The 17,315-nt window shown below is 44.3% G+C and overlaps 4 protein-coding genes across 4 annotated transcripts; 3 read left to right on the plus strand and 1 right to left on the minus strand.

The window, feature by feature from the left end:
- Positions 1-681: 681 nt before the first annotated feature.
- Positions 682-2,592, plus strand: LOC112280196 (14-3-3 protein 2). The gene is made up of 4 exons (XM_024515400.3): positions 682-1,304; positions 1,662-1,784; positions 1,975-2,091; positions 2,281-2,592. The coding sequence occupies exons 1-4, from the start codon at positions 828-830 to the stop codon at positions 2,335-2,337; spliced, it is 774 nt and encodes a 257-aa protein (XP_024371168.1). The 5' UTR covers positions 682-827; the 3' UTR covers positions 2,338-2,592.
- Positions 2,593-3,572: 980 nt separating this feature from the next.
- Positions 3,573-7,727, plus strand: LOC112280193 (transmembrane 9 superfamily member 7). Its single transcript, XM_024515395.3, has 7 exons — positions 3,573-4,027; positions 4,426-4,593; positions 4,946-5,058; positions 5,219-5,327; positions 5,428-5,540; positions 5,814-5,964; positions 6,077-7,727. The coding sequence occupies exons 1-7, from the start codon at positions 3,911-3,913 to the stop codon at positions 7,232-7,234; spliced, it is 1,929 nt and encodes a 642-aa protein (XP_024371163.1). The 5' UTR covers positions 3,573-3,910; the 3' UTR covers positions 7,235-7,727.
- A 167-nt stretch (positions 7,728-7,894) lies between these two features.
- On the plus strand, positions 7,895-10,434 carry LOC112280195 (UPF0496 protein 4). Its single transcript, XM_024515399.3, has one exon. It carries the CDS (start codon positions 9,050-9,052, stop codon positions 10,154-10,156), a length of 1,107 nt encoding a protein of 368 aa, XP_024371167.1. The 5' UTR covers positions 7,895-9,049; the 3' UTR covers positions 10,157-10,434.
- Positions 10,435-10,600: 166 nt separating this feature from the next.
- LOC112280194 (coronatine-insensitive protein 1) lies at positions 10,601-15,815 on the minus strand. Its single transcript, XM_090248601.1, has 6 exons — positions 14,169-15,815; positions 13,690-13,757; positions 12,846-13,275; positions 11,646-12,582; positions 11,106-11,385; positions 10,601-10,970 (listed from the first exon to the last, which is right to left on the minus strand). The coding sequence occupies exons 1-4, from the start codon at positions 14,634-14,636 to the stop codon at positions 11,701-11,703; spliced, it is 1,848 nt and encodes a 615-aa protein (XP_090104727.1). The 5' UTR covers positions 14,637-15,815; the 3' UTR covers positions 10,601-10,970; positions 11,106-11,385; positions 11,646-11,700.
- Between the last annotated feature and the right edge of the window lie 1,500 nt (positions 15,816-17,315).

A 17,315-nucleotide genomic window follows, 5' to 3' on the forward strand; every position in this document is an offset into this window, starting at 1 on the left:
ATATCTATATATATATATATATATATACACACACATACATACACAGGCCGTTGTGTTTTCAAATTAATCACAGATGTTTTTCAATTCCCACAGGATGAACAAACACGAAAGGATGTGTACACAACAACAAATGGATTTTGAAAATAAACACCACTTAATAAAAAATCCCTTGTAAAGCTAAGACGCTAGAAAATGAAAAGGACAGGCCCTGTTTGAAATTTGTGGCTGCAGCATTTAAAGGCGGCAAGTGCGTCGTCCCTTTCCTGCCTCCTTCCCCCCAGGACCATCGCCCGCCCAAATCGGCGGGTGAAGAAGCAGGGCGGCCCGGCCAATAGGAGCCTCCTCTCCTCCCTCTGAGTCCATCTACACAGTCACATCCCTGTCAATCCTCTCGCCACGTGTAGCGACACGCGTATGGCTCTAGCAGCTCAGGGAAATCGAGGACATCAGGCTCCGTTAGCTTCATTATTCAAAGCTCCTTGTCAGCATATTCGATAGCTGACGTGTTCAAACAATAACACGCGGCACATACACCTTCGCCTTTGGATGCTTCTTTTGCCGCCGATTCTGATCATCTCGTTTTGCTGCGAAACATTTTCTTGTCTGCCCGCGTGTCCCGCCCCCTCCAGCTCCCGACTATTGTATACACCGCCCTCCCTTTGCTTGTTTGCTTGCCAATGTGCTCGACCACGGCGACGACGTTGTTCGGATCCACTTTTGCGAGACTTCGTTGATCCTGTTGTTTGAGTTTGTGCGAAGACTCTCGGGATTCGAGTTTGTGTGCGGAATTTTGTTACGATTGTCCGAGTGAACTCAACTTATTCACAATGACGGAGCTACGAGAGGAAAATGTGTACATGGCTAAGCTCGCCGAGCAGGCGGAGCGGTACGATGAGATGGTGGAAGCCATGGAGAATGTGGTAAAGGCGGTGGAGAACGAGGAGCTGACCGTGGAGGAGCGGAACCTGTTGTCGGTGGCGTTTAAGAACGTGATTGGTGCGAGGAGGGCGTCGTGGCGGATCATCTCTTCCATCGAGCAGAAGGAAGAGGCCAAGGGGTCTGAGGAGCACGTCGCTGCTATTAAGGAGTACCGATCCAAAGTAGAGGCTGAGTTGAGCACCATCTGTGACACTATATTGAAGCTTTTGGACTCGCACCTGATCCCGTCCTCCACCTCGGGGGAGTCGAAGGTTTTTTACTTGAAAATGAAGGGAGACTATCACAGGTACCTGGCTGAGTTCAAAGCCGGCGCTGAGAGAAAAGAGGCAGCTGAGGCTACATTGCACGCGTACAAGCATGCACAAGTGAGGGTCTCATGTGCCTTGCCACCGTTGATTTTAATTGCACACTCTAGCTATGAGCATTTTGGTTGTGATTGCACAAATCTGAGTCCCAGATTTTCTAGGATTTGTATAGCATCTAGCCGCGTTTTTATCCGTCTTCCTTTGGAATTTCTATTTAAATCGTGTCAGTAGTAGAACGCGGTCTGTTTTTTAAGTTGTCATTTGCTACCATATGTAGTTATTTTTATTGTTGCTTACTGATGTTCTTTGAAATTCAACCAAGTATTTTTCTCTACATCACGATGTTGCTGAGTATGTTCTTAAGTGTATTGCGTCGTAGTGTTACTCGCATTTTTTGACCTTTAGTTGTGTTTTCAGGACATTTCAACGACAGAGTTGGCGTCCACACATCCTATCAGATTGGGATTGGCTTTGAATTTTTCTGTCTTTTACTACGAAATTTTGGTTTCTCCAGACCGAGCATGCCATCTTGCCAAGCAGGTACGTGCTTTATCTTACATTGGAACCGTCGGGTAGATAAGTTGTGTATATTACTGATTAGGAATGATATATTCTGTCTTTGTTGACAAGAGAATGAAATTCAGAAGCTATTCAGGTAAATCTGGAAAAGAAAACGAAAAGTAGAGAAGTGTAGTTCGTGCCATGATCGACTGATTGCATGAAATTGCAGGCTTTTGATGAAGCTATCTCTGAGTTAGATACCTTAGGAGAGGAATCCTACAAAGACAGTACTCTCATTATGCAGCTGCTCCGGGATAACCTTACCTTATGGACTTCAGATATGCAGGTGAGAACGAATTTTGCTGGAGGAATCTAATGGTTGCTCCATTTAAAAAAAAAAAATACTTTGATTCTTTTAATATTTATGCTGTTATTATTATTGTTGTTGTTGTTCATCATTTCTCCAAGTCCCAATTGTTTGGTGACGCTTTCAGTATTCCTTCTGAGGGTTTTAATAAGAGTATCTTTACTGCAGGACGACATTGGTGAAGAAGGAAAGGATTCCAAGGTCGAAGATGCTGATGACCACTAGAACTTAGAATAGAAACTCATGTCCAGGCGACTAAGTTGAGGCTGGTACGGATATGTGCTCGACTTCCCAGAACAATTAGCACTGGGTTATGTAGATTGTTTTAAATGAAACCCTATCGGCATAACCATTACATCTCCAGGTTTTCTTGTGTTGCATGCTTCTCGCCGGTTCTGGTATCTGACCAGATCTACGACGATGTAGCAGTGTCATTTAATGGTAATGGCTCTCTTGATATGTTGCTACTTAAGCTTGTTACATCCGGGTCTTTTGGAATCTAAACAAGCACTTGATTCTCGCATCTCTTCATCACGCACAATATAGACTTAATTTGATTCACCATCTTTACGGCTTGGTGGACCGTAGTTACTTTTGACCTATTTCACTGTGAATGCAGCCTGTTGGGGGATTACCTGTGGTTCTTCTCTACACGAACGATAAAATAAATTCGACAACTAATATCTTTCCAGATCGCCAGCGTACTCGTTGGATGTTCTCGTATTCTGCCCCCAACCACTGAGACCTTGTACCCACTCACATACCAGCGGTAATTTCAAAGCTTTGCTTTGTAAACCTCAAGCCTCTGTACTCTCTAATCCGAAGTTTTGAAACTGTGTAGACAATTTGAAGGCACCAACTGCAAGAAACAAACCCCAAGCCACTGGAACGTGTCCATATCATTAAACCATGCCAAAAGTGTCAGTACATGGCACAGGGACTTTTTCTACCTTAAGACTTAAATTCTCATGTCTTAAAACTATTCTCGCATGTTATGGACGATAAACATAGTGACCCATGAGGATTCTGTCCAACATGGTCATGACTTTATTTTAGGCGACTACAAGGGGTAAAGAAGTATAGCAATAAATATACCAGTATTGTAGTCTCACATATTTATTTTATATACATTTGTGTTTGTTTGGGATGCAAACAATAATTTCCAACATATCATACACACTAACACACACATGCAAACGCTATTTCAGTGTTGGTATAGTATACTTTCCTCTGCGATATTGTACCAAAATGATCATTCTTCATTATATAAATAAGTTGGAATAGACATTCAGTTGACTCGAATCTGATGCGCAGCACTTTCCATAGCCCCTTCTTTTACACAAGGTGCCATGTGTTGACTGCGATCGTGAACATCGCAAGGTAAATTGGAAGGTCATGTGACGAGATTTTCCTGACTGCCATTAATACACATGGAGCTCTATAATGGCAATGGGGAGGAGAAGGCTGGGAGGATTTTGGACTTGGGCTGTGAGGGGAGGGGGATTGCATTGGGTACGTGCAACGCGAATTGGGTATGGAGGCACAAATGCAGAGCCGAACGCGATAATCCCACCACTGGGAGTAGGGTTCATTGCTATCAAGGGTTCCGGAGATTAGGGTTTGGCGCTTTGGTTTTTGTGCGGGTCTACGTCGCGGCCTTCGTCTGGAGCTCGGGTCCTCTCCCGCTGCCCTTCACGAGGTGTTTAGGTGCCTTTGTGCGAGGGGGAGCTTAACATTGTCTTGGCGAGGGAGGACCATCGCGCGATCCCCTCAGGCTTTTTGGATCGGGCGGGGGGCAATGCAGCTCCGAGTGGCCGTCATGGCCGTCGTTTTTGTCCCATTGCTGGCATTGCTTTCAGCTCCGTTGGCTTCTGCCTTCTACTTGCCGGGTGTTGCTCCCATCGACTTTGGAAAAGTGCGTTGCATATGATTTTTCTCTTCTACTACTCTTTCTGGGTCGCAAAATGGCACCTGCAATCGATCGATCACTCTGTCGGAGAGCTCAGTTCGTCGCAAGTTTAGCTCGTTTTGTGAGGTTTCGAGGTTTGAGTCGCATTTGTTAAACTCACAGGTTTGGTTACAGCTGAGGTTGTCGAGTAAATCGACGACTGGAGAGTTTGTAATGCAGAATCCCTGGTTAATACTGGGATTTTGGAAACCTGCTTCTTCTTCTGTTTTGTCTTGTGTGTTGATTGTTGTGTTTTTATTTTTATTTTTTTGCCTTTTTCCTTGTCTTGTTCACATTTTGAATCTATGACCGAATGCGTGATATTGTGACGATGATTCGATTTGCGCTCTTTTCTGGTTGTACAGGGCGCGGAGGTGACTGTGAAAGTGAATAAGCTGTCATCCGTCAAGACTCAATTGCCTTATGATTATTACTCGCTTGACTACTGCAAGCCAAGTTCAGGGATTGTGAACAGTGCCGAGAACTTGGGAGAGGTTCTTCGAGGTGATCGCATTGAGAACTCACCTTACGTTGTACGTAATCTCTGAGCCAAAGTCTTGGTGCACATAATTCTTTTCAGCAATGTTAGTATACCCCTTGAGTTGAAGGCTTTATATTGTACGTTATACATCTTTTTCAGTCCATTGTCTGGAAACTAATCTCCAGTATTCATCCATGTCAATGTCTACCCTGCAATGGTGGGAATTCCAACCGCATGCCTTCATAGAACTCTTTCGTTTCCTCTTCCTTCTTATACTGTACATGATTGTTGGACATTATTCCTGCACTTTGAAATGAAATGGATAAGAGTATCTTCGTGTTCAATGTGATCATTGAGGTATTTTAACTGTTACTAAAACATAATGCTGGTGGTGTGTTTGGCAGTTCCCAATGAAAATCGATCAAACTTGCAAAATCGTTTGTCGAAAGGCAAATCTATCTCAAGGTGCAGTGAAGAACTTCAAACAAAAAATTAATGAAGACTACCGTGTGAACATGTAGGTGATCTGATTGACTTCAATTTTATTTGTATGTATGTATGAGAGAGAGTGAAAGAGAGAGTTTAATTTTTATGTTCATAGTGCCCGTTAAATTACGTCACTAAAATGATTGATTATCAGTGCGTAAGAAGTAAATTTCTGGCCTTCGTATTTTTAGGATTCTGGATAATCTGCCAGTTGCTGAAAGAATGACTCATACTCAAGGTCCCACTGGAATGACCTATGACCCCGGGTTCTCTGTCGGTTTCAAGGCGCCACTGAAGAAGGTTTGTATTTCCATTTAGATAACCTTCAGTTCTTATCTGAGCACAACTTATTTGAAATGGTCTACGAATTCGTGACTAATCACTGTGATCGCTTCTGCAGGGTGGTGAACTGAAGCACTTCATAAACAACCATCTTTCCTTTGTTGTGTTGTATCACCAGGATATCGAATATGATGCGTCACGTATAGTTGGGTTTGAGGTGAAACCATTCAGGTGGGTGCAATAGGTCGGTATGTAGTAAATCGGTGCCAAGTGGCTGATTTGACACTTGAGTAACGCGCGCAGGGTATTAGTTGTCGTTGCTCGTTGTCCTACTGTCGTCTCGTGTCTGACCTTGAAGTCACGCTTAGGTCAATCTGATACTTCACGCTTGTGTCATGTGTATCATGCTTGCAGCCTCAAGAATCTTATGATTCTGAGTTGTATCCTAGCCGTGTTAAAGTGTTCAGGAGTGATTAAAACTCATGTTTCTCTGTTACCTCACAGTGTGAAACATGTGTACGATCGCTGGGAAAAGCACGCTACCAAGTTGTCTACCTGCAACCCATATAAGAAAATTTTCGTCTCATCAGCACAGGAGTGGCAAGAGATAGACAATGGGCAAGAAGTTGTCTTTACATATGATGTAGCTTTTAAGGTGAGAAATTCGTCTCATAACCGTTCTGCTCATCATGTGTGAGGTTGAATTAATTTTTCATGTCTTGTGCTTTCGAATCTATTTTCTAACAATATTTTATGTGCTTACGCAGTACAGTCATGTCAAATGGGCTTCTCGCTGGGATACATATCTACTCATGACAGATGCGCAGATTCACTGGTTCTCCATCATCAACTCCCTCATGATTGTGCTATTCCTATCAGGCATGGTCGCCATGATTATGATGCGTACTCTTCTCCGAGATATCTCTCGATACAACCAGCTGGAAAGCGTTGAAGAAGCTCAGGAAGAGACAGGATGGAAGCTGGTCCATGGAGACGTATTCAGGCCCCCGACGAAATCAGGACTGTTGTGCGTGTACGTGGGCACAGGTGTGCAGTTTTTTGGTATGGTGGTGGTGACGATGATATTCGCTCTGCTTGGATTCCTGTCCCCTGCCAATCGTGGTGGGTTGATGACGGCCATGCTGCTGCTTTGGGTTTTCATGGGATTATTTGCTGGTTACTCGTCCTCGCGTATGTACAAGATGTTCAGAGGGGCAGACTGGAAGAGGAACACGCTGAGAACGGCGTTCACATTTCCCGGAGTGGTGTTTGTGATATTCTTCGTTTTGAACGCCTTGCTGTGGGGAGAGAAATCCTCTGGAGCGGTACCGTTTGGGACAATGTTCGTATTGATGTTTTTGTGGTTCGGAATCTCGGTGCCGCTGGTGTTTGTTGGGAGCTACTTTGGGTTCAAGCAGGCAGCGATCGAGGACCCTGTTCGGACTAACAAGATTCCACGACAGATTCCTGAGCAGCCATGGTACATGCAGCCAATGTTTTCGATTCTGATTGGAGGGGTGTTGCCCTTTGGTGCTGTCTTCATCGAGTTGTTTTTCATCCTCACGTCGATCTGGATGCACCAATTCTACTATATATTCGGGTTTTTGTTTTTGGTATTTTTGATATTGCTGGTGACTTGCGCGGAGATTACGGTCGTACTGTGCTACTTTCAGCTGTGCAGTGAGGACTACAACTGGTGGTGGAGAGCGTATTTGACGTCAGGGTCGTCGGCGTTGTATCTGTTTATGTATGCGGCGTTTTACTTCTTCACGAAGTTGCAGATCACGAAGGTAGTGTCGGGGATATTGTACTTCGGATATATGGGGATAATATCATATGCGTTCTTTGTGTTGACAGGGACGATAGGGTTCTATGCTTGTTACTGGTTCGTACGCGTGATCTACGCATCCGTGAAGATAGATTAGATGGTGAAAGTCTGGTGGTGTTAAAGGTCAATGTGAAGGACTTGGGAAGAAAGTGTTGAGCAGCCGGGACTTGTACAGTCTTTTTCCGGTTAGCGGACAATTCCAAGAACTGGAATAGATTTTCGGAGGACATTTTTGGGATTGGGAAAAGTGGGTTGACGGTTCTAGGGCATGATTCTGATAGTTGAAGACCCCTGATGACATGGGAGTTCCTCACAGACGTTTCCTTTATGAGCAGCGTCTGGAATGGTTCCTTAATTTTTCTTCGTGCGCCTGACTCCAGCTTGGAATTTTTTGAATGTGTTCAACAATGTGAAACAGTCTTCGTAGTGCCTTTTCCTCATCCACTGTTCTTTTTAGCTGAAACCAGGTATGACCTGCAGTGTCGAAGTGTAGGTAGGTAGTCTTTTACATTATTTCCAACTCCTGGTGGCAGGACGATTCGTAAGTGGTTGATTTTCTAGGTTAATCTGATTTTACTATTTAAACACTACTACACTATTGGGTGAGGTTTCCCTGACTGAATTGCTTTGCATTATCATGGTTGAATGCTGGTGAAGTTTTTGGTCTTTTTCTTCTAGGATTCTTGAGTGCTTGAGTTTAATGATGATATTTTGATTTTAGAGTTATTTATTTAAGTGGCAAAGTTGATGAGAACTAATATATACGTAGTAGCATTAGTTGGTCTGTTTTACATTGACTAAGTCCACCTTACATAGTGTTTTACCCAAAAATTTAACTCCAAGATGTCACAAGGAAATTGGACCAGAAAATGTTTTTTTTTTTGAGGTGGACAGGATGTCTGGTCTGTTCTGCTGCCTCAATATGCCTGCAACACGTACCCATTAACGGGGGATAGGATATTCCCATACAAAACTCGATGAGACCATACAGAAACACCCCAGAGTACGTTGCTGCGGCGCCTTACTCCGAATCTTTATGACTGTTGGAGATTTAATTATAATACCTTGGATTATTCTCATGATTGTGAAGGTGCTGGAACTTGAATTCGTCTGACAATCGATGGCTTCATTACCGTTTACGTCCGTCGAGACTTCCACATTCAGCTGCCTACGAACTGTGTGTTCGGCTCAACGTTCCATCGCTAGCATAAGATTATTCTATTCTGCAGTATGCATATGGCTGTTGTGCGCAGGACATAGTTGACATCGTCGACATTACATGATTCTTCTTTCCTTTGGACTCGGGACTGACTTGCCGTTGCATCTCTACTGTTCCCTTCGGCGTCGTCTTTTACTCTGGAATGATGATTAGTAATCCTCTGTCGTCCTCCATGGAAGTGTCGTCTGCGCACGCGCTGCTTCTCACTCTTTGCCCACGCCTTCAGCGTTATTCTTCCCATCGCACCAGTCTCCACTTATATGCTTCCTCACTGGAATGAGTCAGTTACTTTTTGTCTTCGAAGTCGACACTTGTTTGATTTTGCAGTGTTTACTTGAATAGATGCAGGATCTTAAGCTGTGAGACTGTCTTTCAGTTCCTAGATGTTCGAGCTACATCGAAGCTTTTGCTAATGTAGTTTTCTTAAAGAATTTGAGAATTTTAACTTCTTCCGAGTGTGTCATCCGATCGGCAAGTGGAATTCGTGGTGATCCTCGCTCCCCCCACCAATTTAGTGTGAGCAAGCAAAGAGTTCGCTGCGGATGTCTTGTGTTCAAAGCGTGCGCTTAGAGTTAAGATCGCAATCGTTTCTTAGCTTCAATAGGCTTAATCAGGATACATTCTTGTAGGTGTGTCTAAAAGTATACAAGCGAGTTCTGGATTTGAACAGCATTTCAGAATTCTAGGTTATAGATGAAATATCAAGGAGGTCTGTTTGGTATCGGGGCGGTGCTGCACGGGCATTTCTCGTTGAATCGCCGGAGCCATGTGATGCTGTGCCAGAATTCGGCGCTGCAACAGTTTGAAACGCGACTTATGGAGTGGCTCGAAGCATTGAAACTGTCTGGCGAGGTCCAGGGGTTTTTGAGTGTAAACTGGCTGCTCCAAGCCATGTCCGTTGTCCTGGCAACGCACACAAACTTAGGAAGGCTCATCCCTGATTCAGAGTTGTCCTTGTGTCAAGGAACTGATAAGTGGATTGAGGATTACCTTGATGATAATGCGAAGCTTCTGGATGTATGCAATGTGTTGAGAGATGGAATTGCAGATGTCGAGAATTATCAGACACTGGTGCAGCTTGCCCTCCATAATGTTGACAACAGAACTGAGAGCTGCAGCGAGGGGAAGTACTATAGGGCCAGGAACACCCTGGCTGATTGCAAGGAAGCCATCAAGAAAAAAGATACTGAATACAAACAAGGAGTTCCGAAGTCTAAGCTTGAGAATTGCAGCTCATTGTTGAGGACCATGGGAGAGAAGCTCATAAATCCTAGGGGACCTGAGGCCATCAAGGGCAATGGTCTTTTGAATGCAATTTACGGAGCCAAGTTAACGACCATATTCTTGTGCAACTTGGTCGTCACCGCTCTGGCTTGCAAACCGAGACGGCCGCTGGCGAGTCTTCATCTGGCAAATCACTACAAGTGGTCAGGGTCACTAGTTTCTCTACAACAAAAAGTGAAAGAAGAAATAGATAAGAGTAAGAACATGGGCTCAATTGCACTTCTCCGCGAGCTTCACGACACGGATGTATCTGTCCGGCGCCTTCACGAGGTTCTCGATTGGCATCTTACCGAAAGGAACTTTCCAATGCGGCGAAGCGACGTAGCCGAACTGAAGATAGAGGTGGAGGTATTACGAAAACGGTCTTCTGACCTTGGACTCGGATTGGCACCCCTCGAAATTCATGTCAACGAGCTTTTCAGAATGTTAATTGCAACTCGGCTTGTCTTCATCGATGTCATCAGCAGGTCGAAGTCACACGATCCATCCTCGTTAAGGTATGACAGCCTCCTGTGAATGTTCCTCGCAGAGAGATTGCAACGCATTCGGAAAGCACATTACCTGCTTCTTAGACGCTGTGACTATTTAGACTAAAGCCAGTTCAGTTCTTCTCTGGTATTCACAATCGCTGTGACTGCGTGGATGTAGCATACTAAGAATATTTTCTTGTGACTGATGAAGTGGAAATTGATATTTATATGTGAATTAGGAAGAAATAGATCGTATGTATCTAGCACACGAGTTTGAAACAATCAAAATATAATAAAGCGGTTGAAATCAGAGAGTTCAAAGCAGTATTCTTCTTTCCTTCGACACATGCAATTACAAACGATCCGCTTCAATGGGCGAGGAAAGTACCTTTTTTAGCGAAAATTTCACGGTCAATATAATGCTGGTTTAGTGCTGCGCGTGAATGAAAAAGATTACATGAGGTTTCAATATTATTTCACTTTTTCCCCCTTTTTGCTCACAAATTGTTAGTATTATTAGGTCAGTGTGTTACAGACTGCATATGCATTTGTCACATTCTGCTCCATATCCACGTCACATGGTCATACAGTATCTAATCTAACAAGGCTGGTTAAGATAACACATACATGTGCCCCAGTTATATACTATGCTGACGTTGTCTTCAGAAAAGGTAAATGCAGACAGTATTGTAACCATCATCAACTAAATTGACAATGCAGCAGCACTGCCAATTGGCCAATATACATTTCGTTACATTGCTGCTCTTGCTTTTCATGGATTCAAAAATTCTGAAGTAATTCAGTTTGGTGTCTGAAACAGCACATCGCGCCGAAAAGTGGGATTCAAATAAACATGATTCCTGCAGATGTTCAAACAAACATAATTAATGCACTTGGGTACTACTTGTAGTTCAGAAACTGTTGAGTATACATTATAGCTGATGATAGAGAAAAAAACAATCACGACAAGACTATATGTAGCTAGGCCGGTTTACCTTTATTCACGGACATTAACTCCAATACCGCCATTGTGTTAACATTTCGAATTGCTCATAACTCATTTCCTGACAATGTCAGAGCCATTGACGATAACGGAATTGCCTGTCTAAATGCCAGCAATACGCAGGCCTTTGGCGGTTCACAACGGCTGCCACTGAAATAGTCTTAAACTCACAGGAGCAAGACCAGTTTGGACAGCTTTCAGGTGCATTTGCGGAGGATATATAATTACCCATGTCGTTGTCAAAGCCATTATGTCACGTCTGTTCTGAGAACCTGACGACGCAATATTCCACTTTGTGACCTCCAGATGGAGCAGTAGGGAACTACTTCCAATTGGACTCAGCAAAAAATACTGGATTATAGCAGATGCCACAGAAAGAAACTCCAATTTGTTCTGCTTACACATGCAATCTCTTGGCCCAAGCAGATTGAGAATAATCCCATAGACAGAAGAGAGTGAGCTACAGGGACAAAGCATTTAGTCATTTTGATGGATGGACATGATACAAATGCTGAATGTTAAGTGAATGTACCAGCTGACGGTATCCGAATGAAGCTCCTGAGGTGGAAAGCCCGCAGAAGATAGATTTAGAAATCCCAATTAGTCCCATGACCATACTCTCCATCAAAATCACCAACATCGGGGCCCTCGCCATATTCTCCGTCAAAAACTCCACTCTCCAAGTTGCCAACACATTCTTCATCATAATCACCGAAAATTTCGGAATCGTAGTCAAATCGACTCTGAGACAAAATTTCTACAGTTGGAGGAGTATCCGTTCGATGACTAGCTAGCGAGTAGTATGCTAGTAACTGCTGTTCAGAAGGCATCCACTCCACGTGGAGGCAAGGATGTGACCCTACTAAGTATCTGCCGAGCATTTCAGTTGCGCCAATGCCTTGGACCCACAGATACTTCATTTTCGCCATGTTCATCATGCCTTGTGCCAAGGCTGCGTCGGAAAAGGGACATCCACGAAGTTCAAGTCTTCTAAGGTTCTGACAACCATATGCAAGGTCCAATAGCCCTTGATCGCTTTCACCAGAACAGCCCAGTAGAATCCACTTCAGCCTTCCCCCGTACTTCCCAATATATGACAATCCTATGTCAGAAAGGCCTCCCGGACGCAAGTACACAGAAAAACGGGTCAGCTTTGGGCAGCCTTGCAGTAAAGAACACACTCCTTTGTCCAGTGGGAGGTCTTCCGGATGCGCTAGTGTCTTCAGTAAAACAATCCGGAAGTCGTTCAGGTTCTCAGAATAGCGCCCAACAGCCTCTAAGGAGCTGTTAGTGACATCTCTCATGTACATTACTAAAAATTCCAGTTCTCTGCAGCCCTTCGCAATTGCAGTGAGGCCCCTGTGAGTTATAAATCCCGGACTATCCTGGTCATCAATTCGAATCCGTTTAAGATATTTACAGGTTTTCCCTACGACTTCCAGACCCTCATCAAGGATCTCAATTCTTGCCTGCAGAACACATTGCACGTAACATCAATGAGTATATAACAAGCGAAATGGCACATAATGCTTAAAAGCAACTCCATTCTCCGCGACCGAGGTTTAGTAATGTTTGATGTGATTACTGTACTGAATTCAAGCAGGTTTCCTTGAAAAGAATGAGTGCAAATTCCCAGGTCCAAAATCGATACTGAGCCAAAACTCGAAAGACACCCCAAATTGGCACTAAAGAAAAACCTGCACGAAATGTCAGTTGTTTGAGAGAGTCACACCTCCAGTTCTTCAAGTAGAGGGCAACATGCAAGTAGCTGGCAGTGGCCCGCGGCGTTCAGGTTCATGAATTTTAAGTCAAGAACCTTCAATCTTGAGACCCAGGGAATAAAGGCGGCGTCAAACGTTAATTCCTCACGTACGCCATTACGCATGCTGTAGCACCCATTACCAAGCTCCAAAAGTGGTGTAGTTGAGTACTTCATGATCTCTTTGAAGTTCTCAAGCGTCATTTCACCAACTTTAAGAGAATTTAGTGATTTGCAATTCTGCATTAAAACCACTAGGACATCATTGACATCACCTTCTTCTATACCTGTTGAAGCCAGATTAAGCCTTTCTAATCCAGGAACATTTCGTCCAAGATCAAGTAGCCATTCATGACCTTCGTCTTCAATATCACTTTCCTCCAAATACAGCGTTTTCAAAGACCTGTTCACAAAATCAGTTGAGTCCTGTCAGGTCTAAAAAGACCAATCACTTGGTTAAGCAGGACATCACTTGCAGATGAAGTCATTTTAACTAAATGAATTGTATCCTATCTTGCAATTCTCTTCGCCTCACAGGGTCCAGCAGGTGATGTCCTGCTTATCCAAGTGAAGAGAAAGAATTCAATAAAACAGTTCATTGTGAAAAGATATAATTCAATAAAACACGTCATTAACTCTTCACACAGATACTCGGAGTTTTGAGAAACATAATAGGGCCAACTACTTCGTGCGATGACAAACATGTCTCTGTGCATAATCGGGATATCAACCAGTCTAGATCAAAACAATCCAAGATTGACGGTTCAAAAGAAAAGCTTTTTCGTTTATTTTTAGAGCTCCAAGTTACAGTCATTACCTGCAAGAGCGAGCAATATGCTGAAGGCCTAAGGTCGAGAAGCCTGAGCACTTGTCTAATTTCAGTACCTGAACTATCACACAACGCATTTCAGCTGGCTGAAGTTACAGAGGGGAGGAACCTTCTCAAAGCACCACTGCTTGGACAAAGGCATCTTAGCTACATATTTCACAAACTAGTTTAAAGAATTATTGAAATAAAAATGAATGAAATCATCTTATCTTGGATGCTATCCCTTCTTAAAACCTTAGAATCCACCTGACAATTATTTCAAACCCTATCAACGCCATACAGAAAACTGAAACTCGTCATCTGACAAGAAAGTAAATAAAGGTGGTCTAACAAACGACATTTCAGGCATTCCTGAATGCGAATGATAAATTGCAGCGATTCGGCAGAAAAAAACGCAATCGAGGGAGCGGAAAGGAATTTCATAGAAGAATCTTCATTGAAACTTTGATGAGACGCTGAAAAATTACCTGCAGAGCAGACCCACAACCCTGTGCCAGTATCTTCAAGTCGTCGTCAGATACATCCATGCGCCGGAAATGGAGTGTGTGAAGTCTCGGGTAAGCTCTCACTATCTCTTCGACCCATGCGCTTGCATAACCACCCCAGTCATCTACGAGAAGATTGAACTCCACGGCCCGAGGTTTCCCCTTAATTTTAAATTTCTCGATGTTGGGAAACCTTTTGCTGAGAGCTGATGGTGAAACGGAATAGCAATTGGACACGGAGACTTGTTCTCGTGTTTCGCCATCGACCCGGTGCCAGTGTTTGCATACTAAGGAGGCGGAAGCCCGGTCCTCGGGATCTAAATAGCTAAAGATGAGGTCTAGGGTCTCGTCAAGTACTGAGAGACATTTTTTTTTTGAACTTTGTCTTGTGAGTTGTATACTAAAGTGCTTTTCAAGGAATTTTGTTACAATGGCGGGGTTCATCGTCATTCGCACTCCGCTTATGAAGGAATAATTCTAGCAGACGTCACCAAATCGGAATGAACACACGAAGCGATCAGGAAACCTCGACTTCGTGATTCCAATGATACACCATTTCAACTTGGTTACAGTGCGCAAGAGGTTATGTGCTGGTTAGAGCGGATAACGGCGCCTTTTGGAAGACAGACACGAGGATCACTTACTCGCCCGGGAAAAGTCCATGGACCGGTAAGCAGCTCCCAGAACGCGACGCATCAAGCTGCGTCTAAGACAAAATCCACTTCCGCATACATGCACCAAAAACCCTGTCGGTAGAACTCAGCCTCGTACGTGTCTCAACAGCCTGCTCTCCGCAAAACCTGGAGCACCTTAACTATTGGCGATCGGCTCGAACATAAAATGCGTGATGTTACATAGTCCTCTCCCACTTGATGCAAGTTTCATACGATCAAACACGCCCAACTACAACTGCAATCTGTTGATCTTGGTCAAAATCTAGCACCCGGATCTGAAGGAGAAATCGCGTCAAATTCGCGCGACGAATGATAGCAACCAATGGGACTTGTAGGGAGTCGCCAACGTCCTCAAAGCCTGAACCGCACCGCCTCCCTTCCCCCAACAACACTAATCCACCAAATCTAAAAAAATTAGGACCGAGTACTCTTCCCCCGCGGAATGCACGTGCGGGAACTGCCGAGACCACAATTGCCTGCTGCGACGCCGAACGCGGACACGGCCGAACTAGAAGCAGGACGGTAGCGACTCTAAGATCCTACTCCCAGATGAAAGCAGGCAAAAACCCGACTTATCTCAAAGCAAAGAAACAAACCGCCGTCCTAAAAATCGGAGACTCGTTCTCGCAAAATGAACACAGATGTGACCAGCCTCTCTCTGTTTCGAGAACACGAACTAGAAGCAGGACGGTAGCGACTCTAAGATCCTACTCCCAGATGAAAGCAGGCAAAAACCCGACTTATCTCAAAGCAAAGAAACAAACCGCCGTCCTAAAAATCGGAGACTCGTTCTCGCAAAATGAAAGATGTGACCAGCCTCTCTCTGTTTCGAGAACAGTTGGTCACCGTCCTGTTCCGCGCCGATGGAACCTCTCGGCCACTTGGCTGTATGCCTTTCCACAAAGAAGGTCCGGTTTGGCTACTCGAGTGGTAACCCTGGAGCGCGGTCTCGCTGGCCAAAAGTATTAACTACTTGAGCTACTGAAGAAGCTTTTTGTCCAATAGCTACATAAACACATATTACGCTCCCCATCCTCCGCCCCATCTCCGTCATGGTAATTGCACCGGCAGTAATGGCGTGCAGTGGCGCGGCGACGTATCTAATCTAGTCGATTCCTAGATTTCCCGAACGCGATGAGGCCCACACGTCCCATTGGGCTGGGGCCACTCTCTTTGCCCACACTCGATGAAGGCCGCCCCTGGGGTCGTGTCCCAATTTGATACGCTGGGCTGTCACTCTGAATGGGTCCATGAGCTGGATGGTTCTGTTGCTCACGGATCTTGGATCTAGAAGGCATGACGAGCACAATCATTACCCATTTTTCCCTCTCATGGAAAGTTTGTGCGAAACAGCACGCCTCTGTGTGATCTTCTCCAAGAGCACCCCGCTCGCAAAAGATAAATGAAGCCGATAAAAAAAGGGTTCTGAACAAATATAAACTGGGGATGAATGTCGTTGTTGTTGCGATGCTCGCGGACATTCTGCCTGCTGCATTTCTGCATTGCCGCTGCTGCTGGCGCTGTTGCTGCCGCCTCTACTGTGGACGAGGCTAGGAGAAGACTATGGTAGATCAACCATACAGCACTTCATGGCCCCTATTAGAGTTGACTATTCTATGCGCACCCACCGTTTCTTTTTAAAGCAAGGTATTCCACCCAAATTCACGTTCTGCGTTTCCAACGCAGCGACGCTTGAATGCGCTACCCCCTCCTCCTCTAACCAGCTTGACAGGACATCCCTGCGATTGTATCATGAAGATGACACGATGTGTGGATGACTTTTCATTTGGATTAACGTCCATCCACTTAGGCAATCCTGAGTGGACAAATTTCCAGTTTTTGTCGCTGCCCAACTCCAGTCGCAAAAATGCATAAGTTGTAAAAGGATTGAAGAGAAGTTATGGGTTGGAATCAACACCAATTTCCTTTTGCTTCTCGTTGACTCCGGATCTCTTTTTGTTTGCTGATCCCCCCTTCCTCTCTGGTCCTCGCTCTTCTTCTCATCGTCTCATAGACAGGTGCTCGTGGGTCGCTTTTGCCATGTGCTCCTAGTCTCTACCGCAAGTTTTTTTATTGCATGTGCATTGCTGTTTGTGCCCTGGATTGCTGCAATGCTGTCTGTGCAATGTTGTAGTGTTGTTCATGTAGTTGGTAAGAGCTGCTGTAATGTTGCTTGTGGGCTGCTTTAACCTTGGTAGTGCATTTCTAACCAACCATCGGTTTGCAACAGTCTCGTAATTTGGAAGCTTTAATTGAGAGGAATGAATCATGGTTACTGCCGCTCTTGCCATCCTACTGCTGTTCTGCTGCCTTAATTGTGAAAGGCCGCTGCTGCCCCTGCTGCCTTTCACAATCTTGTGAATAATAATAATAATATTTTTGTTTATCATTTTATTTGACTTCATATTTTAAGGTATATTTTACTCAACTTTTCTACTTGATCTTGTATTTTCTT

Source organism: Physcomitrium patens, chromosome 3 (assembly GCF_059467195.1).
Source record: "Physcomitrium patens ecotype Gransden chromosome 3, ASM5946719v1, whole genome shotgun sequence".
Lineage (NCBI taxonomy): Eukaryota > Viridiplantae > Streptophyta > Bryopsida > Funariales > Funariaceae > Physcomitrium > Physcomitrium patens.